The sequence below is a fragment of the Scyliorhinus canicula genome, chromosome 7 (genome assembly GCF_902713615.1).
Source record: "Scyliorhinus canicula chromosome 7, sScyCan1.1, whole genome shotgun sequence".
Classification (NCBI taxonomy): Eukaryota; Metazoa; Chordata; class Chondrichthyes; order Carcharhiniformes; family Scyliorhinidae; genus Scyliorhinus; species Scyliorhinus canicula.
Window position 1 is genome coordinate 141,151,230 of NC_052152.1, and position 25,229 is coordinate 141,176,458.

Sequence of the window (25,229 nt, forward strand, 5' to 3'; positions counted from 1 at the left end):
TGACTATCCCCCACTACCCAATTCCCCCTGAACTCCAAACACACCCAACCCAACTTGACTAGCCACTGACCCAACAGGTCTCATTCCTGACCCACCTAGCTACTCACTCAGCACTCACCTGCCATCCTATCCATCTCACTCACCTCATCCACCTACCATACTATCCAGCTGTCTACTTAACTCCCATACCCTCCTAGCTACCTGCCATACAACCCACCTGCCACCCTACCCCCTTACCCATGCTATCCACTGACCTAATTGTCTTACTTACTCTACCCCCTCACCCCATTTACCCACTTACTTTGCTGTCTCTAACCCCGTAAACAATCACCTTGCCTACCCTATACTCTTACCCACCCTATACCCTTACCCACTTACCTCACCCACTTTCCCCTCCTTTTTTATTCTTTCATGGGGTGTGGGTGTCACTGGCTGGGACCATGGCTAATTGACCCTGAGAAACACAGAAAAAAGCAGCAGGGGAAGGTCATTCGCCGTGATGGTGGTGGGCTGCCTGCTTGAACTGCTGCAATCCCTGAGTTGTAGATACACCCATGGTGCTGTAGGGGAGGATTTCCAGGATTTTGACCCAGTGACAGTGAAGGAATGGTGGTATATTTCCAAGCCAGGATGGTGAGTGACTTGGAGGGGAGATTGCAAATGGTGGTTATTCCATGTGTTTGTTGCCTTTGTGCTTCTCGGTGATGTAGATTCTGGGTTTGGAAGGTGCTGTCTAAGGGGCCTTGTTGAGTTCCTGCAGTGCATCTTGGAGATGATACACATTGCTGCTATTGTGGGGTGGAGGAACTGGATGTTTGTACAAGTGGGGAGTATTCCATTACACTCCTTTCCTGTGCCTTCTGGATGGTGGACAGGCTTTGGGGAATCAGGAATCAGGAGGTGAGTTTATTCACTGCGGGATTCCTAACCTCTGACTTACTCTTCTAGCCACAGTATTTATATGGCTCGGCCAGTTCAGTTTCAGGTCAATGGTAACCTCCGTGATGTTGATAGTGGGAGATCAAGCGATGACAATGCCACTGAACATCAAAGGTCAATGGTTAGATTCTCTCTTGTTGGAGCTGTTCATTGCTTGGCATTTGTGTGGTGCAAATGTTACATACTACTTGTCTGCCCAAACTTGGATATTGTTCAAGTTGGCTGCATTTGTGTATAGATTGCTTCAGCATCTGAGGAGTCACGAATGATTTCTCATAGAATTTACAGTGCAGAAGGAGGCCATTCAGCCCATCGATTCTGCACCGGCTCTTGGAAAGAGCACCCTACCCAAGGTCAACACCTCCACCCTATCCCCATAACCCAGTAACCCTACCCAACACTAAGGGCAATTTTGGACACTAAGGGCAATTTATCATGGCCAATCCACCTAACCTGCACATCTTTGGACTGTGGGAGGAAACCAGAGCACCCGGAGGAAACCCACGCAGACACGGGGAGGATGTGCAGACTCCGCACAGACAGTGACCCAAGCCGGAATCGAACCTGGGACCCTGGAGCTGTGAAGCAGTTATGCTATCCATAATGCTACCGTGCTGCCCCTAATGATGCTGAGCATTGTGCAATCATCAGTGAGCATCCTCATTTCTGACCTTATGTTGGAAGGAAGGGCAATGATGAAAAAGCTGAAGATGGTTGGGCCGAGGACACTTGCCTGAGGAACCCCTGCAGTGATCTCCTGGAGCTGAGATGACGGATCTCCAACAATCACAACCATCTTCCTCTGTTCTAGGGGGTATGACTCCAACCAGTGGAGAGTTTTCCCCCTGATTCTCATTGGGTCCAATTTTGCTAGGGCTCCTTGAAGGCATACTCTATCAAATGCTGTCTTCATGTCAAGGACAGACACTCTCACCTCACCTCTGGAGGTCAGCTCTTTTGTCCATGTTTGGATTAATGCTGTAATGGGGTCAGAGCTGAGTGACCCTGGCGGAACCTAAACTGAGTGTCAGTGAGCAGTTAATGCTAAGTAAGTGCCGCTTGATTACATTGTTGACGGCCCCGTCCATACTTTACTGATGATTAAGGTTAAACTGATAGGTCGTTAATTGAACAGATTGGATTTGCCCTGCTTTTCGTATACAGGACTTAACTAGGCAATCTTCCACATTGCTGGTTAGATGCCAGTGTTAAAGCTGTACTGGAACAGCTTGGCGGCAGGTGTGGCAAGCTCTGGAGCACAAGCCTTCACCTATTGCCGGAGTATTGTCAGGGCCTATAGCTTTTGCAGTATCCAATGTCTTCAACCATTTCTTGATGTTGTGGAGTGAATTGAATTGGCTGGAGATGCTGGTGGTCTCTCGAGGAGGCCGCGATGAATCATCCATTCGGTACTTCTGGCTGAAGATTGTTCAAAAGCTCCACCCTTATCTTTTCCCTCCCTACATTCACTTAACCTACATGCTTACCGTCTCTCCATAACTGTTTTGAAATGAAATGAAAATGAAAATGAAATGAAAATCGCTTATTATCACAAGTAGGCTTCAAATTTACTATGAAAAGCCCCATGTCGCCACATTCCGGCACCTGTTCGGGGAGGCTGGTACTGGAATTGAACCGTGCTACTGGCCCGCCTGGGTCTGCTTTCAAAGCCAGCGATTTAGCCCTGTGCTAAACCAGCCCCTGTTTTCAATCACGTGAACTCTTTATTTACCACAATATGGCAGCAAGTGCCGTAAAATGTTACTGAAGGTCTGGGAGGAAGAGGAAATTTGTATTCCCCAAAACCCAGGCAAGTTCGGGGTCTTCTTGGAGTTGAGTTGGCAGGTAATCAAATTGGGCAGGGCAGGGTGTGGGGTGCGTGTGTGTGTATGTGTGTGTGTGAGGTGGGGGCAGGGTTGGTGGGGAAAGTGTGGACACGGGGAAGCAAAATCATGCGGGGGTGGGGGGGGGGGGTGGCGGGAAGAAGGCACACCACCCGCTTTCATTGATATGCCGCCTGCTACATTTTGAGTGCAGGCTTCACACGCTGCCCACTTTATTGGAGCAGCAGTGAGATGAGGCCCTTAATTAGGCATTTACTACAATTGGGTCACAGGTGGGCAGCCCATCAGTTTCCCTTTCTACCTGTGAAATTGCGGCAAGAGCAGGAATAGGCAGACAGACAGTGGGCATAGCACTGATGGCATGACATCCTAATTTACAGGTCCACCTACTGGTTTTCCTGCTGTGGGTGGCCTGGAAAATTCAGCCAATAGAACTTTGAAGAACTGAAAGGTGTGTTGTCCGAACGTATTTATAATTCCTCTCACTTTAGTGCATCTCGCCCAATCAGTGTTCCCTTAAATGAATCTATGGCATTTCACTCAACTACTCCATACAAAATTTGTGATTTTCACCAATTTTGAAGTAGAGATTTTCCCGGAAATCTTACTGAATCATATTTGTGATATACCTATTACATCTATTTTATATTCATGGCTCTTAGTTTTGGGCTCCCCTTAAGTGGAAATATCTCTATACATCTACTCAAACCCCTTCATAACAATTAGGACTTCTGCCTTTTCTAGAAATGTAGAACTCTATTTTTTCTACATAAATTCCTGCACATTAATTGGGTTGTGCTCATAATTCATGGTCAACTAAATCTGTAATTACTTTAACATTTCAATCTTAGTGAAATGGCCATATACAGCTTTGAATTATTAAACGCAAGCTTTTTGCAGTATCCTGTCACAGTCAGGTAACTCATTCACAATTATCTTCTCTCGCACATTATTTTTATTGTGCAACGTGTGTAGCATCAAAGCAAACTAACACCTTGAAATAGTGCATTGGTTAGATTAGCAGAATGCAGGCATGACCTTCTTGATTTAGAAACATGGTCCAACAACATCATGTCCCCATCATGCCCACCATGCCCCCATAATACCCACCAGCCCTGACCCTTTCGGCTCACTTATTTACTTGCTTATGAGGCTGATGGCCTGGCTCCTACCTACATATTTCGGCAGTGCACACCTCTGATGGTGGGGCCGCTGCTGTGTAAGTGCTGGACAATGTCCATTGACGCCTCAGTCTCAGAAGCCCATTTGCTTTCCTTAATCCAGGAGTCCACTCAATTGGCTGCCTTTTCCAAAACTGCCTCCGGCATTTGTAGGTTTAATAATCGCATTTCATCTCAATGGTGGGATTGAGACTAGGAGCAAAAGTCCTCCCTGCACCTCCCCCCACCCTCTCCTCCTTGCCCGTCCATAGACCTGCATTGGTTCTGTACCTATTAATATACTTGCAGAAAAAATATCTCTCTCAGCTTTGAAATTTTGAATTAACCCATGAACACAGCTTTTTCGGAGAGTTGTCTCCACTGCCAGAAAGCAGGCATAGGCGTATGGAAAATCCCACCCCATGATACCCTTCCTGAAAGGCTGGCTCAAATTTTAAGGTTTTTCTGGATTTCCCCAAAACAGGAAATATTTTCTCCCTTTTGAATTCTGTAATCTTCAACACCTGAATCAGGTCACCCCTTATGAGTTTATGCACAAAGCATGCAAGACATTGGCCAGAATGTTCCACAAGCCACATCTTCTGGTCCCATCAAAGTGATTGCGATGGAACCAGAAAATGTCACTCCTAGTCTGTGCAACCTGTCCTCATAATTTAGCCCCTTTAGCCCAGTAATCATTCTAGTGAATTTGCACTGAAATCCCTCCAATGCCAATACGTTTTTCCTCAGCTGCAGTGTGCAGGACTGAATTTGGGTCTTTAAATGAGGTTGAAATATTTTTAGGTTCTTTTATGGGTTCTTTTTTTGAAACAGACAAACTTAACTGCGGCATGATAGAGAGGTCAAATAGAGGCAAGGCAACTGTCCTCAGATAGAAGGAAATCGTTGGAGCATGGTGACTCCTGTTTGCTCTCATCTAATGTCTTGCCAAAAATACCACTGCTAATGGCATCTTAGAGGTAAATCCTCCACTCACCCGTTTATCTGGGAAGGGATTTGATTGATGTTCCATTGAAAGCATTTTATCTCCTCATATTTGAAAACTTTTTATTCCTTATATTTAATAATTCCCTTGAGTATAAGCTACTTGTCTCAGATTAAATTACATTTTATGGAGATCATTACCCATTCACAAACAAAATACTCTTAAATCTGCCTGTACCTGCCGCAGAAAACACTAATTTTGAATGGCCTGTATAAAGTAATATTGATGATTCAATATAACAAAAGTTAAGAATATTATTGTTTCACTTCTTTGATCACAAATTTATCTCAGGTGCAGGAACAGAGACATCTGCTGGTTCGTATATGCAGATCTCTAAATGTGGCAGGGCAATTTGCGGGAGGCTTGTTAAAAGGGATACAGGACTTTTGCTTTATAAATAGAGTGCAAAGTAAACCTTCATAATGCAATGGCTAGGCCTCAGTTATAGCATCGTATCCAATTGGGGACATCACACTTATAGCGGAGGCATCAGGAGAGATTTACTAGAGTGATTACCAAGCATGAGGGATTTGAGTTATCGGAGAGATTAAGGAAACTGGGATATTTTTCCCTAGAGTAGAGAAGGTTAAGTCGAGATTTAAAAGAGGACTTAAAAATTATGATGGGCTTTGATGGAGCAAATAGGATAAAACTGTCTCCATTGAAAAGGAGGCCCAGCAACCAAAGGATATACATTTGAGCTATTTTTTCAAATTCTTTCACGGGATTTGGGCATCGTTTGGCTAGGTCGACATTTATTGCCCATCCCTAATTGTCCTTCAGAAGGTGGTGGCGAGCTGCCTTCTTGAACTGCTGCAGTCTGTCTGTTGTAGGTACACTCACAGTGCTGTTAGGAAGAAAATAAAAGGCAAAAGCTGGAGAGGAAACAAAAAGGTTTTTTTTACCCAGTTGATATGATCTGGATTGGATTGTTTGAAGGGAAAGTGGGAGCAGATTTTACAGTAATTTTCACAAGGAAAAGGAAAAAAAATACAGGGGAAAGAGCAGGGAGTGATAATTATTAGCTTGTTCTTTGAAAAAGCTGACATAGGAACAATGGACCGAATAGCCTCCTCAGACATTGTATTACTCTAAGGCCTTGATCATATCTGCGGCCTGATTAACAGTCTGACTGCTATGTTCATTTTTCATAAAACATCTGTGATCCAAATAGATTCAGACAGCAGCAGCATTACCATGGCAATTCATCACAGGATCAGTCTGGAATATTTTGAGGATTCTTTAAGGTAAAAGGCAGATTAATCTGGAATCAATAGAGAGATGTATATTTGGCATCTGCTCCATTTGTTAACAAAGGATTGCTGGCAAAGGATTACAGGTGCTAATTCAATTGAGGCACGCAGATATCACAGAGTGTTGTTCCCATTCTTATAGTTGAACCCTTGGATTGGGTCATTGCTTGTAATCCTCTGACATACTTTATATATATTTTCCATGATACCAATTTAACTTGATGTTGTGATATAAAGAACAAAGAGAACAAAGCACAATACAGCACAGGAACAGGCCCTTCGGCCCTCCAAGCCTGTACCGGTCATGATACCATCCTTGGCCAAAACCAGAAAGAACAAAGAATAATACAGCACAACTGGTGATCTGGGGATGCTGGCCATTATACACATAGTGAGTGACGTGTGACTTAGTCCACAAGAAATCGGCTTGAGAAGTTGCTACTGCATTGTTCCCTGATAGTCCCAGTTGCAACTCATACCTGACTCTGTTCCCTGTGTTACAGCTATGTCACAAACTCTTGCCCATAGCACTTTCGTGATACATGTGTTTTCTGCCACCTTTTAGCATAAACATGAATGCTGCTTGTGTAACTTGGAAAGAGCTGGCATTGGGACGGAAAGCTCTCTCATATCCCAGCAGTGCTGACCAGTGTGAGTGACTGCACTTTTTTATTTACCCCTCATGTCAACATTAATTTGTGCACTAAACTGAAAACCTTTGCAATGCTGTCTTGGGACCAGTCATCTCCTCAAAACAACAATTAGGCATTTGTTGGCAAACATTGTTCCCACTACATATCGTGGGTGTGTTGGGCGCTGCTATAATTTACTCGCTGTACACAGTGGATAGTCAAACCATAATATGCTAACAGTATGAAGAACTGACTGAAGATGCCAGAAGAACTAGTTATCCTGGAAATCAATTGAACTTTTTACATCAGTAAATGAGGATCTGCACAAAATCGCCAGCCCATCCAGTACTGTATATTTTAGCAGCACCTTTGTAATTCATACCTATGGTAATGATAAATGGTTAGCTCCATTTTCCTGATATAACTGTGAACCAGCGATACACATGATACATGATGGGACTGTACCAGTGATCTGTTCCACACTTCCTAACGTCAGTTAATCTAACCCAAAAATAGCACAGCTGTTCTTTGCAACAACAATAATCTCCTGGCTTAAATGCGTTGCACAATTTGTTATGTGAGAAGCAACAGAATTGAAATTGCAACTAGAAGGAAAATTACACGACCAGTCATCAGGAAGAAGAGAGATTCACCTGTATTCACGCACTGAATGTGACCCAGATTCAAAGATGAAATGATCGGATAGCATTGTAAACAACACAAAGTAACCGTCCAAATCAGCCAAAATCAGATTTGTAGATGTACCTCAACTACCTTTTGATGTTCCACTTCTGAAAATTACCTGAACAATATCGAGATTCTCACGAATTGATTTCCTAGCCAGTAAAGGAACATTTTATAAAATAAATTTAAAGTGCCCAATTCTTTTTTTTTCCAATTAAGAGGCAATTTAGCGTGGCCAATCCATCTAACCTGCATATCTTTGGGTTGTGCGCATGAGACCGACACAGACACAGGGAGTATGTGCAAACTCTACACGGAGAGTGACCCGGGGCCAGGATCGAACCTGGGTCCTTGGCGCGGTGAGGCAGCAGTACTAACCATTGCACCATCTTGCCACCCTGCCAGTAAAGGAACTTGAGCCAATATTAATCTTCTATTGTTGTTGTCAGTCACATTATGCTCGATGTGCTGAGACTATAAATGTGTCGAGCACAGTTGCTGATCACAAAGAGATTTTGAATTTATTTTTGCCATTCCACGTAAACTCTATGAAATGAAGGTAACAGTTGTATTGTTAATGTGCCTTTTTGCAAGGCCCACAAGGCCAAAAGCAGGGATAAAGTCTGCAATGGTTTGGATTGACAGGCTGATTCTTTACATACAGAAGCACGACAGCTGGTTAGAAAGGGTCTGCAGCTTAGAAAAGTGCCATTTTACGTGCGCTAGTGTATTCAACCCAGGCACATGCAGACAGTATTACCAACTCATTATCGAATTACAAGAAAAAGCCTTGAATTTGATATTCACAGTTCTGCATATGTTCGCTGACAATCAGGTGTGAAGTGTAGCAATGAAGTTCTGTACCATCATGTCTCGATAAACAAGGGGCTGATTTCCATGGCTTTAGTTCTGTTTACCACACCTCGGTGGTATTTGCTTACTAATTATTCATCTGTTTAATGAATTGATTTGATGAATTGATGTAACTGAACTCCTACGCAACTGAAAAATACATTGTGCTAGCCTTGTTTATAATATTTACTGTCACGATTATGCATACCTATCATAAAATGATAGAATTTACAGTGCAGAAGGAAGCCATTCGGCTCATCGTGTCTTCACCGGCCCTTGGAAAGAGCAGCCTACTTAAGCCCCCACTTCACCCAATCCCCGTAACCCGGTAACCCAACCTAACCTTTTTGGACACTAAGGGCAAATTAGGATGGCCAATCCACCTATCATGTACATCTTTGGACTGTGGGAAGAAACCGGAGTACCCGGAGGAAAACCACGCAGACATGGGGAGAAAGTGCAAACTACACGCAGACAGTGACCCAAGCCGGGAATTTAACCTGGGACCCTGGAGTTGTGAAGCAACAGTGCTAACCACTGTGCTACCATGCCGCCTTTATCGACTTATTTAAGTGAACTAGATTTTGCAAATTATGCTTCTTTTATATAAATAGTGATAAGTTACATGGTGAGGTCAAATTTATACAATGGTGTCACATATTATGAGAGTGGGGTTAAAATTTATGTATATTCTCCATTAATCAATGGTCAAAGTGGAGGCATATGAATAGGTTACGGCAATATTGGGAAAATGTTTTGCCAGCGTTCGCCATGGGTAAAAATGGCAAAGGCGGCAGAAAATCTTGCACAGTCTACGGGAACGAGAATCCCGGCGGCTAGATCCCATTCTTGGAATTTCCCTGTCTCTCGCTGGTGAAGCATCGAGGTTCTCAGAAAGGGCGGGAACTTTATTTAAATGTATTAAATACATTTAAATGTATTTTAAGGCCCCGTCATATGTTCCTCCCAAGTGGAAACTCCCCCCCATGTCATGTTGGTGACGTTTATAACAGCTATTGTAAAACAGAAAGCTGTTGAGGGGAACCGGGGGCGCAAAGTTAAGTATAGCCCCTGGAGTGGGGGGGGGGGGGGGGGGGGGGGGGGGGGGGGGGGGGGGGGGGGGGGGGGAGGGATCATGCCCCATGGCACTGCAAATCTGGCAATTAGAGGGTTCCTCTTACATGGTGAGGTCAAATTTATACAATGGTGTCAAACATTATGAGAGTGGGGTTAAAATGTATCTATATTCTCCATTAATCAATGGTCAAAATGGAGGCATATGAATAGGTTACGGCAATATTGAATGAATAAGTGAGAGGTCCCAGGTACAATGCCTGGATGAATACTTTTGAACCTCTTTGCGGATTTGCTTCTGGCAGGTCCAGGCAGTGGACAGTTGAGGTGGTCATTCAACCCGACTATCCGCCCCTCTTCCGCGACTATGTTTGCATCAGGCTGTCCCTACAAAGGGAGATTGTGTTGTCAGCCTGCCTGCTTGAGGCCTTCCATGGTCAATAGGCACCAGAAGGGTTGGAGTCTATCATCAGCTATGACAATATTATTTAAATTTATTTTTCTGAGTTTCCTTTCAAGTTCTGTCTTTTCTTTCACAGTGCCCCATTAAGGGGCTGTTAACTTGTTCATAAGTTAAATTGTTAATTGTTTATTTTAATGAATACTACAGTCGAGTGGAAGGAGGGCAGTTGTTTTGGGGCTCCAGGACACAAAATGTGTGTCTCCTTCGATAAAATCTTGTAAGCATTAACCTTCAGTATTCTATCTTTCAACATTTGGTTAATCGAGTTCTAAAATGCATCAGGTGAAAAATATGTGTACAGCAGATGGGATCGTAACATCCTTTCTCCTGAAACTACGGGCATGATTTATCCGCCGCGTCCCCCCCGGAATTGAAATTGGATGCGGCCTGGGAGAACTCTTCCAGGATCCCAACAGTGGTTATGCCTCGTGAGATCTAACTAGATCTCACATGATGTCGAGATCCAAATCGCCTCCACAATGGCAGGACTCAGACTTGCATAGTCAAATAGTTAAAAACACACTTAACAATGCTGTCACCAGATCGACCGGCCACCCGGTATCTATCGGTCTTGCTGAGGAGACGCCAGCAGGGCGCCATTTAGCACTGGTTCCCACAAACAGGGAGCAGGTGGAACATCATGTGGGGATGTCTCCCAGGTGATTGGAGGCCCCCGGATGGCCGCCCTCCGGGCAGAGAGCCACCCTGGCAATGTTTGTGCCATTCGGGCACCTACGCACTGCTAGCTGGGCACCCTAGTGGTGACACCTGGATACCACCCTGACATTGCCAATATGTCCAGGTGGCACTGGCAGGTTGGCAGAGGCACTGCCAGGGGGCCAAGCTGGCAGTTTGCCCACACCAGGGATCGGGCCCGGGGTGCCCTGTCCGTATGAGGTGGGGTACAGGGTGGCCCAAGGACTCCCTTATAGGTGAGCTCAAACGTTGGGGGGCCCTGATCTCTTCCTGCACTGAGGAGCTCCTGCGACTGTGTGCTGCCTGCAGAGAACTTTCTGCCAGGGCTCGACAAAATTCAAAGCGCCATTAGATAGCGGGGTCGTTCCTGGCACTAGAAGCGGACATTGTTCCCAGAACAGACATTGTCTTTTTTTAGTGAAATTGTGCTCGTTAAAATCATTGCTTGAAGTTTTAATCTTCTGAACACCATCTACAACATATTTACAGTAATTATAATTTGTTCAGATAAGCAAGGATATTTCTGGCAGCAAAATACTTTCAAAAGGAAGAAAAGGGATGGGAGAACATCAATTGCTTAGCAAAGCATAGTTAAAGAAAACATGTGTTAGCTCCTGAAAATCACAAAGGAAAACACAATCTCTTGGCATTTCAAAAGCATAGGTAGGAAGAAATGTTTTGTGGACCCACCTGTTTCTTTGCAAATGTTTTACAATCAAATTCAAAGATATCAATTTGACAGTAAAAAATCTGGAATTCAATGGCATCTGTCCCAAGTGTATGCCAGTGTTGTACTTGGGGCTCTATGTCTCACACTACAAGGAAATCTTAGAGCTCACTGTTTGTGTAAATTTAGCGTATTAAATGGACTGAGTTCTAAAAGCTCTTGCTAGAACGCTTGTCTGATTAAAAACTATTTAAAACACAGTGATGTAATGAGATTTGAGATTGAAACTACTTACCATGACAATGTATGGACATAGTTAAAGTGCTGTGTGTGACACCATTAAAGACAGCAAATCTAAAACAAGCAACAGTTTAATTCAATAAAAATAATGAGTGCCTGAAAACAAATTGCAAATGGTGAATTGGAACGGCACTAATATTGGAGAGCTTTTCCCAATATTAAGTTCATAAGTTTATCGCCCAGTCTGAAATTGATGGCTGAGTTGATCTCAGCTGAAGAAATGCTTGGTGACTGAGAATTGTTCTTTGCATTTCTAGACTGGGGAAAGGTGGAAGGAGACAAGGGGCTGAAGTTAATGGTCATTGTGGTGGCACCCATTTTGGGCAGATGTTGAAATTCATGGACAATGTCTTCAGGAAAGGAGAAGACAACATTGAACTAGGGGACTTGCACCAAATATTGGACCAAAGATTTTAAATCCTGTAAACTGACAACATGCTGTTAACGTTCTGACGATTGACACATGTTGGCAAACTCATAGAAGTCAAAGGATGGCTCGTTTGCAAAAAGCTAAAATGTCACAATGTGGGGGACACACTTCTGAAGTTGCGTTGAGGCAAATTGCCTGAAGAGGGAACTTGCCTTGGCATCTGATTTGGCAAACCGATAAGTCTAGAATCACCCATACCAAAGAAGCTGACTGATTGGTGGTGTAGTAACCAGCAAGGAGGAAAGCCTTACATTATAGGGTGATTTAGACAGGCTGATCAGATGTGCAGAACAGTGGCAAATGAAATTTAACTCTTAAAAGTGTGAGGTGACACATTTTAGGAGGACTAACAAGTCTAGGTAACATACAATGGATGGCAAGACACTGGGAAGTACAGTGAACCAGAGGGACCTTGGGTGCATGTCATAGATTGCTGAAGACAGCAGGGCAGATAGATAAGGTGGTTAAGAAGGCATATGGGATACTTGTCTCTATTAACCAGGGCAAAGAATATAAGAGCAGGAAGGTTGTGAAGCTGTATAAAATGCTGGTTAGGCCACTGCTGGAGTACTCTGTACAGTTCTGATTGCCACACTATAGGAAGGATGTGATTGCACTGGAGAGGATGCAGAGGAAACTCACCAGGATATTGCCTGGGTTGGAGCGTTTCAGCTAGGAAGAGAGGCTGGTTGGGCGAGGGTTGTTTTCGTTCGAGCAGAGAAGGCTGATGGGGGCCTGATTGAGGTGCACAAAATTATGCGGGACATAATTAGGGTAGATAGGAAGGAACCTTTTGTGGTGATCCATTGTGTTAACTGTGTGCACCTGTATTAGGGGATGTACGGTAGTACCTATACTACAGGTTCGCTGGTAGCCCCTGCCGGATAGCTCAGCCCAGAAGGAGCCGTATAAATATGCATGACTCCGCCTGATCAGCCATTCTGCCAGCTGCTGTAGGAGGCCACGCATCTGACTGTAATAAAGCCTCTGTTGTACCAATCCGAGTCTTTAGTACAATTAATAGTGCATCACCTTTCTCATTAGCTGAGGGATGAGTAACCAGGGGGCATAGATCTAAGGGACAGAGGATTTAGAAGGGATTTGAGGAAAAGTATTTTTATCCAGAGAGTGGTGGGAATCTGGAACTCACTGCCTGAAAGGGTGGTAGAGGCGGGAACCCTCGCATCATTTAAGCAGCATTTAGATGAACACTTGAAACGCCATAGCATACAAGGCTCAGACCAAGAGTTGGAAAATGGGATCAGAATGATTGGTGACTGGCACAGACATGATGGGCCTAAGCGCATTTTTTGTGCTGTAAAGCTCTATGACAATCTGCAGAAAAATGTCAATGAGAGGATGATATTAGGTTAATGTGTACCTCTTCAGCCCGCTGGGCCTGGGTGTGATTCTCCAGGAAGCTTCCCTCCAATACTGAGCCCACAATGGTGAGTCCTTTCCCAGCCTTGAGCTGGCAGGTGAAAGTCAGAAGCTGTGGATGTTTGACATTCTGGTCTTGATCCACCTTTACAAGTACAAGAAGCTGGGGCCTATGAGCAAACAAAATTATTTTGGTGAATTCAACATGTAACAAAATAACGTAACCCACCCAATTAGGATGATTCTACTGGGTGGATTCTCCATTGCCCAATGCTGCGATTGAGATTCCCGACCAGGCAGAGAATGGAGTGTTCCCTAAAAAATAGATTTTGCGATGCTCCAATGCCAGCCGGCGGCCTCAGTGCACTACCCACCCCACATCAGCAGGAGGATGCAAATCATTTCAATATAATTAAATGAATGTAAGCCAAATTCACCACCCTTCACCCACAAGAACGTTTATAAACATTGTGGTTAGCATCAAAGCAGCAGACTTGAGATGCATTCAAGCATGAAGGGAAAGATGGATAAACAATCCACCAAACACCTGTCTCTGGACTAATAAAACTGTCAATCACTGGCCGGTGAAATGCACTGCTGTATGAAATTGAATGAGGGTTTTGCATTTCAAAGTCTGTCACGGGATTTGAAGCACTTTCAAGTGTACTTGGCTTTCAAGGAAGCTTTTGATACTTGTAACAGCTGCTGCTTTAAACACTTTTGTCTGAGGCAGCAGATGCTAGGAAATGGCAAGTGAAAATGCAGTGATTTTTCATTGAACTGCCTGGACTGCTATTCAGTTTTCAGGCAGGGGTGACGAATGGGGGTCTCTGATGGGGGTCTTTGATTGGGGTCTATTGGAGTCTCTGATAGGGTCTCTGATGGGGAGACCGAATGGGGTTTCTGATGTGGGTCCTTGATGCGGGTCTATGATGGGGTGGCTGATGAGGGTATGATGAGGGAGGGGGGGCTGATTGGGATCTAATGGGGGTCTAATGGACGGTCTGATGTGGAATCTGATGGGTGTGATTGATGGGGGGGTTGATAGGGGTGACTGATGGGGGTGACTGATGGGGGGTGACTGATAGGTGGGGTGGGGGGGGGTCGGTGGGGAGGGGCCCAGGTTTCCCTCATGTGTGCGAGCTGTGGGAGAGTGACCCATTATTCGTATGGTAGGAATGTCCCTACTTGTTAGTGGGAGGGGGTCACAGCATTTGCATTATTGGGGGCCACCATCGGATCTCAGGATTGGGCTGCCTGCTCACAATGGGAGCCCGAAACATGGATTCCGACGGAATCTGGCGAGTTCTCCCCCATGCAAAAATTTGCATGCTAAAGGGGAGAGGTTCGCATTCTAGGCCTTGCTCTTTGTGCCAACAGAGACCAGCCTGGCAGGAGCACTTAGGCTCCAGAATGGAGAATTCCGGCCTATACCTCCATCCAATTGTCTTCCCACATGTAGTGGTGCACTCAGGCAGACCTTCATCTGTTCCCATAACTGCTAATTATTGGAACAGGTGACAAGTCTGTCGCCAGTGGCTTATAGTTTGAGGGGCACCACTCCACATCAAACACAGCTGACCCGGAGTCTCGACCATTCTTACTAACCACCATTGGGGTACTTAGAAGGATTTGCAGGTTGATACTCAACCTGTTTGACCGCGTTATGAACACATCTTTCTTGCCCGTCAAGTCCTGAGGTGGGACTCGAACCCGACCTTCTGTCTCAGAGGTAGGGACACTACACACTGCGCCACAAGACCTCCTATGATTCTACATTTAGAATATATTCAGCGATTATAGCTGGAACCCAGTCTTCAGCAAAACCAAGTATGCAGAACCCTCACCTTTACTTGCTGATAGTTACGAATTGCTGGTAGACTTGCAGGTGTTAACCCAAAGCAATTTTTCTAGACAAGGATATTAAGCTTAAAAGTTTAAATTGGCCACTAACCTCCAGTTCTTAGTGTGAGGAGGACCTTCTTCAAGCCTTAGCAGAGCATATCGGGCTGCACTGAGGGACACACCACGGATTCCATCTCCCCATTCTTTCTCAGCTCTGCATGAAGGAAATAAGAATCAGCAAAACATTCTGCCGTTCACATCCCTCTGAGTGAATCACTTACACCCACGCATAACCGGTCAGTAATGCATTACGATCTGATTGGACAGCAGCAATATTGCAATAATACCTTGCACAAAATGTACATTGTTTGGACTGCTAACTTGTCAAGGAAAACTGAATTACATTGCAGGACCTGTCATGTGATTGTGGTTCTCCTCTAGGTTAAATATCATGAGAATTGCTTTCATTGTTTTACTGATATTAATCTTTCTGATGCTGCCAATCAAATAGGTAATGTTATTCCATTTTGCCACTCTTGTCAGTCTGTTCAGTCTGTTTTCATTGACTTACTGAAGCAGTTGCTTTCAACTCCTTCAGGCCAAATTTTATTAATACTTTTACAGTGTCCTTCAGATTCACTAGGGTTTTCTTTGCGAACGTTCAGTCATATGGGCTCTTCTAAGTTCTCGTTGTCAGACTGTTCCAGCGTCATGGTCACCTTGCCATTCATTTGTCTTGAAGGATATTCAAGGACTTGATGCCAAATGGCCTCACTCTGTGCCTTGAATGACACTATGACTCTCTGAATGACCTATTGCTGATACCTTTGCGCACTTCGAGGGCCCATGTCTTTGTGCATTGAGTGCTGTGGAAATAAAATGCCATATTTACACAGTAACATCTTAATGGAGTTCAATGACTGAATAAAACCATCAATGCTTGTCAACAAAATCATTAGTAATTTAGTTACCATCCCTTAGACAGACCACGGCAGGTTTATTATGTCACTATGGCACATTTTCAGGTAACAGCAGAATGGCCAGTATCTTCCAACATATCCAGCATTGATTGGTGGAGCTGAATGGATCCACCCAATTATTAGTAGGCACATCAAAATCATACATTATTTCTGGGGTGCATTTCCTACCATTTAATGCCTTGGCAATGTGTCTCGAGTGCTCAGCATTGCTACCAGCGAGAGAATGAAACTATGCTAAATGGAGAATGGATATTGATGGTGGCCAAGTTAAAGAAACAATTTCACCAAAGCAGACATTGTAGCCACTCTTCATCTCCACTGGGTGATCCAGTAGTGATGGAAGTGTCACCAAAGGCCTGTCAGCAGTACATGAGCCTGACCCAGGGCAAAGGGCTGGGGTTAGCTTTCACCAAGATGGTGAATGAGGGTAGGGGAGCTGTGTGAGGTGCAAAGTCCACTGCCAATGTTTCAACAAATTCCCACGAGGTTGAAAAATATACAAATAATTTAGGCAGGAGTTGGTTTTGTATTTGCATGCACCAACAACATGTCTAACTACATGCATGTATTTAACTACATGTGATTTGTTTTGTTTGAAATATGCCAGACTAGCTGACACAGAAAATTAATTATTGGCGGTGGTACACAAGTAAGACCACAAAGAATTTATACTTTCATGTAGAGATGCCAGCGTTGGACTGGGGTGAGTACAGTAAGAAGTCTTACGACACTAGGTTAAAGTCCAACAGGTTTATTTGGAGTCACTAGCTTTCGGAGCGTAGCTGATGAAGGAGATGCGTTCTGAAAACTAGTGATTCCAAGTAAACATGTTGGATTTCAACCTGGTGTTGTATGATTTATACTATAACAGAGGAGAAAATACAATGTCATACATTCAGTATTGCCAAGGTAAATAGGAGAGATTAAATGGCAAAATTAGCCCTGTCCTTCCTTATGTTTTAAGTATGTAGCCACTTCTGCCAGTTAACTAATCCTATTTTCCAACTCATTAGAAATCGCTCCATTTTCTTCTTTTGCTGCCCTTTCCCTCTTGACCCTCACACCCTTCCCCATCTCCTCCCTTGGATTTGTGGTTTCTTAAATACTGCTTACCTCTAACATCAATTAGTTCTGAAGAAATATTTCAACCTGAAACATTTGGGCCAAATTCCTGAGACGTCATGGCTGAGAGCCCAGACTTTCATTAGTTTGCTGAAACAGGTACTCACAAGGGAAAACATTGCTTGATTGACAGTTCTTCTCATCAGATCTATTTTGTCATTGACTCAATGTTTATTTACATATGAACATACATTCAAACATACAAATTGAAGCAAGTATAGGCTCATCAGCCGCTTGAACCTGCTTTGCCATTTGATATGAGCGTGATTGATCTAATTCTGGCCTCAACTCCATTTTTTTGACTATCCCTTATATCCTTTGACTCCCTTGTCAATAAGGAATCTATTTAACTCAGCCCTAAACTATTCAATGATCCTGTCTCAACCGATCACTGGGGAAGAGAATTCCACAGAGTAACAACCCTCCAAGAGAAATAATTTCTCCTCATCTGTGCCTTAAATGGAAGACCCCTTAATTGTTAAACTGTTACGCCTTGTTCTAGTCTCTCTCACAAGGGGAAAACATTTTATCAGCATTCATCCTGTCAAATACCCTTACATCAGATAAACAGGTATCAAATTCCTGCTATCGATACTTTAAAGGTCTGGTTGATTGACACTTTTATGGAAGTGGAGTATCAGTTTTTAAAAGAAAGTTATGAATGGCTATTTGTTCAGCTTTTCCACACATGTCATAGTTAATATAGGGTCCATGGTTCTGTAGAGAATTTATGGTGAGAATAAGGGGACTGATGGAGAGGACACTACCCAGAGTGAGACCTTAGGAGTTTAGTTCAAATAGAGTCCACAAAACAAAAAACAAGAAACTTTTTAAAACATGGACGTTGCAGCAAAGTTCAAAAGTTCTCAGTCAAAAGCTCCCTTTTATAATCTACTTTCAACCTGAAGTAGCTTTGTAAATTTGCTGATGACATTAGGATTGGTGGAGTAGTGGATGAGGTGCAGGGCTGTTGTAGGCTGCAAAGAGACATCGATAGCAGAGCTGGGCCGAAAAATGGCAGATGGAGTTTAACCCTGATAAGTGCGAGGTGATTCATTTTGGTAGGACAAATTTGAATGCGGATTACAGGGTCAACATCAGGGATCTGAGGTATGTGGAGGAACAGAGAGATCTTGAGGTTCATATCGACAGATCTCTGAAGGTTGCCACTCAAGTGGATAGTGCCGTGAAGAAGGCCTATAGTGTGTTAGCATTTATTAACAGGGGGGTTGAGTTTAAGAGCCATGGGGTTATGCTACAACTGCACAGGACACTGGTGAGACCACATTTGGAGTATTGTGTGCAGTTCTCGTCACATCATTATAGGAAGGGTGCAAAGGCAATTTACCAGGATGCTGCCTGGATTGGAGGGTAGGTCTTATGAGGAAAGGTTGAGGGAGCTAAGGCTTTTCTCATTGGAGTGAAGGAGGATGAGAAGCGACTTAATAGAGGTTTATAAGATGATGAGGGGGATAGATAGAGTGGACGTTCAGAGACTATTTCCTCGGGGGGATGCAACTGTTACAAGGGGGCATAACTATTAGGTTCGGGGTGGGAGATATAGGAGGGATGTCCAAGGTAGGTTCTTTACTCAGAGAGTGGTTAAAGTGTGGAATTGACTGCCTGCTGTGATAGTGGAGTCGGACACTTTAGGAACTTTCAAGCGGTTATTGGATAGGCACATGGAGCACACCAGAATGACAGGGAGTGGGATAGCTTGATCTTGGTTTCGGACAAAGCTCGGCACAACATCGAGGGCTGAAGGGCCTGTTCGGTGCTGCACTGTTCTATGTTCGAAGGCCGGGATTCTCCCCTACCCGGCGGGGCGGGGGGGGTCCCGGTGTGTCGGAGTGGCATAAACCACTCCGGCGTCGGGCCGCCCTAAAGGTGCAGAATTCTCCGCACCTTTAGGGGCCAAGCCCTCACATTGAGGGTCTAGGCCCGCGCCGGAGTGGTTCCCACTCTGCCGGCTGGCGTGAACGGCCTTTGGCGCCACGCCAGCCGGGGCCGAAAGGACTTTGCGTGCCGGCGTAAGTCCGCGCATGCGCCGGTGCATCAGCGGGTGCTGACGGCATGCGCAGGGGAGGGGGTCTCTTCCGCCTCCGCCATGGTGAAGGCCATGGCGGGGGGTGGAAGAAAAAGAATGTCCCCATGGCACAGGCCCGCCCGCGGATCGGTGGGCCCCGGTCGCAGGCCAGGCCACCGTGGGGGCACACCCCAGGATCAGTTCGCCCTGCGCGCCCCCCCACCCCCCCCCCCAGGATCCCGGAGCCCGCCCGCGCCGCCAATCCCGCTGGTAAGAGAGGTGGTTTAAACCACGTTGGCGGGAAAGGCCTGTCAGCCGCGGGACTTCGGCCTATCGCGGGCCGGAGAATCGCCGCGGGGGGCCGGCCGACCGGCGCGGCCCGATTCCCACCCCCCGCCGAATCCCGGATGGTGGAGAATTCAGGACACGGCGGGGGCGGGATTGACTCCAGCCCCGGGCGATTCTCCGACCCCCCCGGGGGTCAGAGAATTCCGCCTTATGTTCTATAAGTAGCTGTGGAAGTTATAAGTTGCTCCCCAGAAATAGAGGGTAACCTAGCGACAGCAGCAAGAGTTTGAAGAACTGTTGGGGTGGTGGGTGAGGGGGGGGGGGGGGGAGCAAATGCTGGGGGAGGCAGTAGACGGGAGGCGGGGGTGGGGGGGGGGGGGCATGCAGTCTGCGAGTTCCGAATATTCCAAAGAAAATTTTAAAGAAGGTAAGTGATTGGCTGCTGAACATTTTCTCCTTTTCCCATATTTAAAATGGAAACTTTAATGAGGGTACATATGACATTAAAATAATTGGAATCTCCTGAAACTCAGGTAAGTTATCAGTAAGCTTTACTTTTAAAGCTTATTAGTAGTAGCAGGGTTTATTAATTACAAATTACCCAAGAAAAGAAAACTCACAATGAAGATGCCAGGGCAGATGATGTGTTACAGCTGCAATGTATAGGAACTGGTGGAAGCCAGTGTGACCATGGCAATCATACTTGCAGTAAGCGTCTGCAGCTTGAGGAGCGTGGTTCAGAGTTAATGATCTGAAGACCAATCTTCTGATATTGTGCTGCATCAAGAAAGAGGAAGTTACATGGAGATTTTGTTTTAGGAGGCAGTCACACCCCTTGTTGTCGGGTCTTCTGATTTGGCCAGTGGTCAGGGACAGGGGTGTGTGACTGCGAGAGAGGCAGATAAGGGAGTTGGGAAAGTAGAAGTGAAGATGCCTCAGCGCTTGCAATTGCCCAACAGTTTAAGGTTCTTACAGACTGTATGGATGAAAGATGGAAGGGTGGATGAGAACATGCCATGGCACCCAATGGTGTAGGAAGCCAGTCAAGCGGGGAGAGTAAATAAGAATGCTGTGGTAGTCGGGGACAGTATAGTTCAGGGATAGGCACAGTTCTCTGAACCTGAGTGCAAGAGTCCAAAAGGCTGTGTTGTCTGCCTAGTGCTACAGTTTGGGTCATCTACTCTGGGCTGGAGAGGAGCTTGCAGTGGGCGATGGAGGATCCAGTTGTCATGGCCCACATGGGTACCAATGAAATAGATAGGACGAGGAATCAGGTTCTGCTTTGGGATTACGAACAGCTAGGGGCAAAAATTGAAACGCAGAGCCTCAAAGGTAATAATCTCTGGATTATTAAAGACTTGTGTGGAAGAAATAGATTTAGTTTCATGGGGCACTGGCAACAATATTGGAGCAAGAGGAAGCTGTACCATTGGGATGAGCTTCACCTGAACTGTGCTGGACCCAGTGTTCTGGTGAGTCACATATCGAGGGTGGTAAAAAGGGCTTTAAACAAAATAGTGAGGGGAAGAGATCATGTGAGGGAAGATGTTGTAAATTAAAGGGAAAAACATGGTAATAGTGCAGGATAGCGAGTTGGGTAATGATAACCGGTGTATATCAGGAAGGGACAGAGCACACAAAATTAAGAATGCACCAGCAGATAAGGCCAGAGATTGGAAAAATGCTAAAAAGGCAGAGTTATGTGTATCTCAATGTAGCAAAATGGATGCATTTTTAGCACAGATAGAAATAAATGGGGTAACTTTTCTGATCCTGCCCGCCACAGGAATTGTCATGGGCGGGACGGGTAATTTAATGGACCATTAAAGGGTTCAGTGACCTTGGGCGGGTGGGACTGGAGATATGGTTGAATGGTGTACAAGGCTGGGATATTTGACAGTTTGGAAAGACAGGGAGCTTGGAAAAGGCAGTATGGTAGCTCTGTTAATTAAGGATGTACTAAGTACATTAGTGAGAGATGATCTTAGCTTGAAAGAGCAAGATGTTGATTTATTTTCGGTAGAGATAGGAAAGGTATGAGGTCACTTGTAGGTATAATTCATAGGCCCCCCAACTGTAGTTACACTGTATGACAGATTATACTGAAGAAATAAATGGGACATGTAAGAAAGGCACTGCAATAATTGTTGGCGAATTTAAACTCCATGTACATTGGATGAATTAGATTGACAAGGGAAGACTTCATAGAGTGTATTCAGGACAGTTTCTTAGAGAATTATGTTCTAGGGCCAATGAGGGAAATTGAATATAAAAGTAGGGAAGATTTACTGCAGTGTGTAGTGGCAGTGGTATAGTGGTATTGTCACTGGACTAGAGATCCAGGGTAATACTCTGGGGAACTGGGTTCAAATCCCACCACAGCATGTGGTGAAATTTGAGTTCAATATATATCGAACATTAAAAGACTAATGATCACTGTGAAACCATTTTCCATTGTTGTAAAAAAAACCATCTGGTTTGTTAATGTCCTTTAGGGAAGGAAATCTATCATCCTTCCCTTGTCTGGCCTATATGTGACTCCGGATCCACAACAATGTGGTTGACACTTAAATACTGTCAGGGATGGCCAGTGACGCCCACATCCCATGAATTAATACATTTTTTAAAAAGCTGTACAGTGCTTTGGTGAAACGACAACTGGAGTACTGTGTACAATTTTCATTTCATTTGAAATAGGACATAATTGTGTCAGAGGCAGTTCACTGCAGGTTCACTTGCCTCATTCCTGGGATGAAGGAGTTAGCTCATAAAGAAAGGTTAAACAGATTTGGCATTTACCCACCGCAGTTTAGAAGGATGAGAGGTGATCTTATTGAAACATTTAAGATCCTGAGGGGACTTAAAAGGGTGGATACTGGGATATTTTCAATTGTGGGAGGGATCAGAACTAGGAGGATGCAGGTTAAAAATAAAAGGTTCCGTTTTTAACGGCGATGAGTGGAATTTTGTTTTCTCTCAGAGGGTCGTTAGTCTGTGGTATTCTCTTTCCCTGAGAGCAGTGGAGATTCATAGAATCATAGAATTTACAGTGCAGAAGGAGGTCATTTGTCTCACTGAGTCTGTACCGGCCCTTGGAAAGAGCACCCTATTTAAACTCATACCTCCACCCTATGCCTGTCACCCAGTAACCCCACCTAACCTTTGGCCACTAAGAGGCAATTTATCATGGTCAATCCACCTTAACTGCACAACTTTGGACTGTGGGAGGAAACCGCAGCACCCGGAGGAAACCCAAGCAGACACGGGGAGAATGCAAACTCCACACAGACAGACACCCGAGGCTGGAATTCAACCCTGGGCGAGATTGTCCCATAGGGAGACTAAGTCCCGACGCTGGAGTGAAAACCGGAGAATCGCGTGCGGGTGCCGGAGCGGCATGGCGGGACTCGCCCGGCGCCCCAGCGATTCTCCCACCCGGCGTGGGGGGGCGGGAGAATTGCACCCCTGGTTCTTGGAGCATGAGGCAGCAGAGCTAACCACTGTGCCACCATACCGAGATTGGGTCATTTAATTTTTTCAAGGATGTCTCAGGTAGATTTTTCATGGACAATGGAGTCATGGGTTTCAGAATTGGAGCAGGCATGATCTTATTAAAAGCAGAGTAGCTTTGAAGGGCTGGAATAACCTACTCCTACTCCTAGATGCTGATGTTGCTATGAATGGGTACGGAAGTGTAATGAGTTGGCATGGAGAATATAAGAGGTAATTCTGGGCGGATGGAGGGAATTGGATGGCATGGATAGTATGAGGGTCCATTGGGGGTGGCCAGTCAGGCATGGGTCGGCATGAGTTGGAATGCATGGGGTATGGGTGAGGGTGTGAGGCACAATACTACCGGGCCTAATATTTAACAGTACAACCTGAACAAATTCCAAGAGAACCAAGGCGAGCCTATTAACCAGCCCAGCTTGGCACTCGGCAACATCTATGGCTGTCTCTGATCTATGTCTGGGGTGGCAGGCAAGGCTGCAGAATGCCTGTGAACCACACAAAGCCCCCTTGCAAAGCGCCATTCGTGGGGAGGTGGCGGGGTTCAGGTGAAGGGAGACTTAGAAACCCAGAGAGAAATGTCCAGGTATCGGAACAGTATGCTGATGTAGGTAAAGACAAGCAGAGTGGGACAAGAAGGAACAAACAGTTTAACAAAAAATGCACAACAGTGAATGAGGTAATTGAAGTAAAATTAAGTAATAAAATGAAATTAAATGTTTTTCATCTGAATGCACAAAGCATCTGCAATAAGATAGATGAACTAGTGGCACAGATAGAGGTAAATCATTTATCTAATTCTGCCCCCCGACAATCATTGGGGTCTCCACGCCCCCTCCCCAGCCCAAAACCGAGGAAATATTGCCAGCATTATCTCCCTCAGGGCCACTCCCCCCTTGCCTGAACATTTCTCCCTCACTGCCTGTGCTCCCACCTCACTAAACATAAATGAAAACCTGCACCCCCCACCCCCATGGGACTACCACGAGGCCTGCCCTCTGGTACAGGTCCAACTTGTGCCAGGACGGTGTCGGTGGGGGGGGGGGGGGCTATGCCAGGGGACAGTGCCCAGGTATGTCCATCTCCTCCTTTGCACCCTCAGAGGAATCCCTTCGGCTGAATCTGGTATTTTAAAAGTTATTGTAAACCTCGCCGACGTGAGTATGAATATTTAAGGAGGGGGCATCATGTGGCAGGAGGCCTGCAAATAATATTAGAATTTATTATAATCCATTTAAATGAGATTCCCACCCCTGGTGTGCGTGCACCTTGTGGTGTCATCGGCGAGGAGAGGGGAAAATCGCTAAACACGATGTAATGAAGCTGAATTAATCAGCAATGTAAAAGATCCACTGGGAAATAATGGTCATCATACCATTCAATCCCATGTCAAGCGTGAAAGTGAAGTATTCCCATCGCAAAGAATAACCTTAAACGTAAACATAGCTAATTACATATTATGAGGGGAGAACTGGGGGAGGCCAAGAATTGGGTAAGTAGACAAAAGGTTATAGAAGTAAGGGAAGAGTGGGAAATATTTAAAGAAACAATTCAAAATGTTCAACAAAAATGCATTCCAAAACAAAACTCAGCAAGAAGGACCCATCCAGGGCTCACTGAGGAAGTTAAGGATAGATCGAAAGAGTAGGCTTGCAATGCTGCAAAAAACAGTAGGAAGTCTGAGTATTGGGAATGTTTCAGAAACCAACAAAGGACAACCAAAACGCTGATAAAAAGGGAAAAGATAAAAGATCAGAGTAAACCAGCCAGTGTTATAAAAACATATTGGGCGAAATTCTCCCAAAACGGGAAAAATCGTCAAACCGCCGTAAAACCCGGGCGGGTTTTACGGCATCGCGCCCCTTCCCGACGGGGGACCGATTCTGGTCCCCCGTCGGGGCTAGCAGCCCGACGTCGGAGGCTCCGACAAGTCGGGCTTAACGAAAATCGTTAAACCCGCTTGTCGGATTTAGCGCCGGCTGACGCGTCATATGACGTCAGCCGCGCATGCGCAGGTGGGAAGACGCCACCCGCGCATGCGCGGTCCGGGTTGCCCCTCAGCCGCCCCGCGTATTGAT

General features: G+C 45.2%; 1 protein-coding gene across 4 annotated transcripts in view; it reads right to left on the minus strand.

Annotated features, from left to right (window-relative positions):
• The window catches only part of LOC119969424 (solute carrier family 12 member 5), a 1,634,719-nt gene that overhangs the window by 36,417 nt on the left and 1,573,073 nt on the right, over positions 1-25,229 (minus strand). For all 4 annotated transcript variants that reach the window (XM_038803049.1, XM_038803048.1, XM_038803051.1 and 1 more), the window contains exons 16-17: positions 15,335-15,439; positions 13,382-13,550 (exon numbers count right to left, since the gene is read on the minus strand). In XM_038803049.1, coding sequence (XP_038658977.1) covers positions 13,382-13,550; positions 15,335-15,439 — 274 coding nt within the window. The remainder of the gene's footprint in view (positions 1-13,381; positions 13,551-15,334; positions 15,440-25,229) is intronic.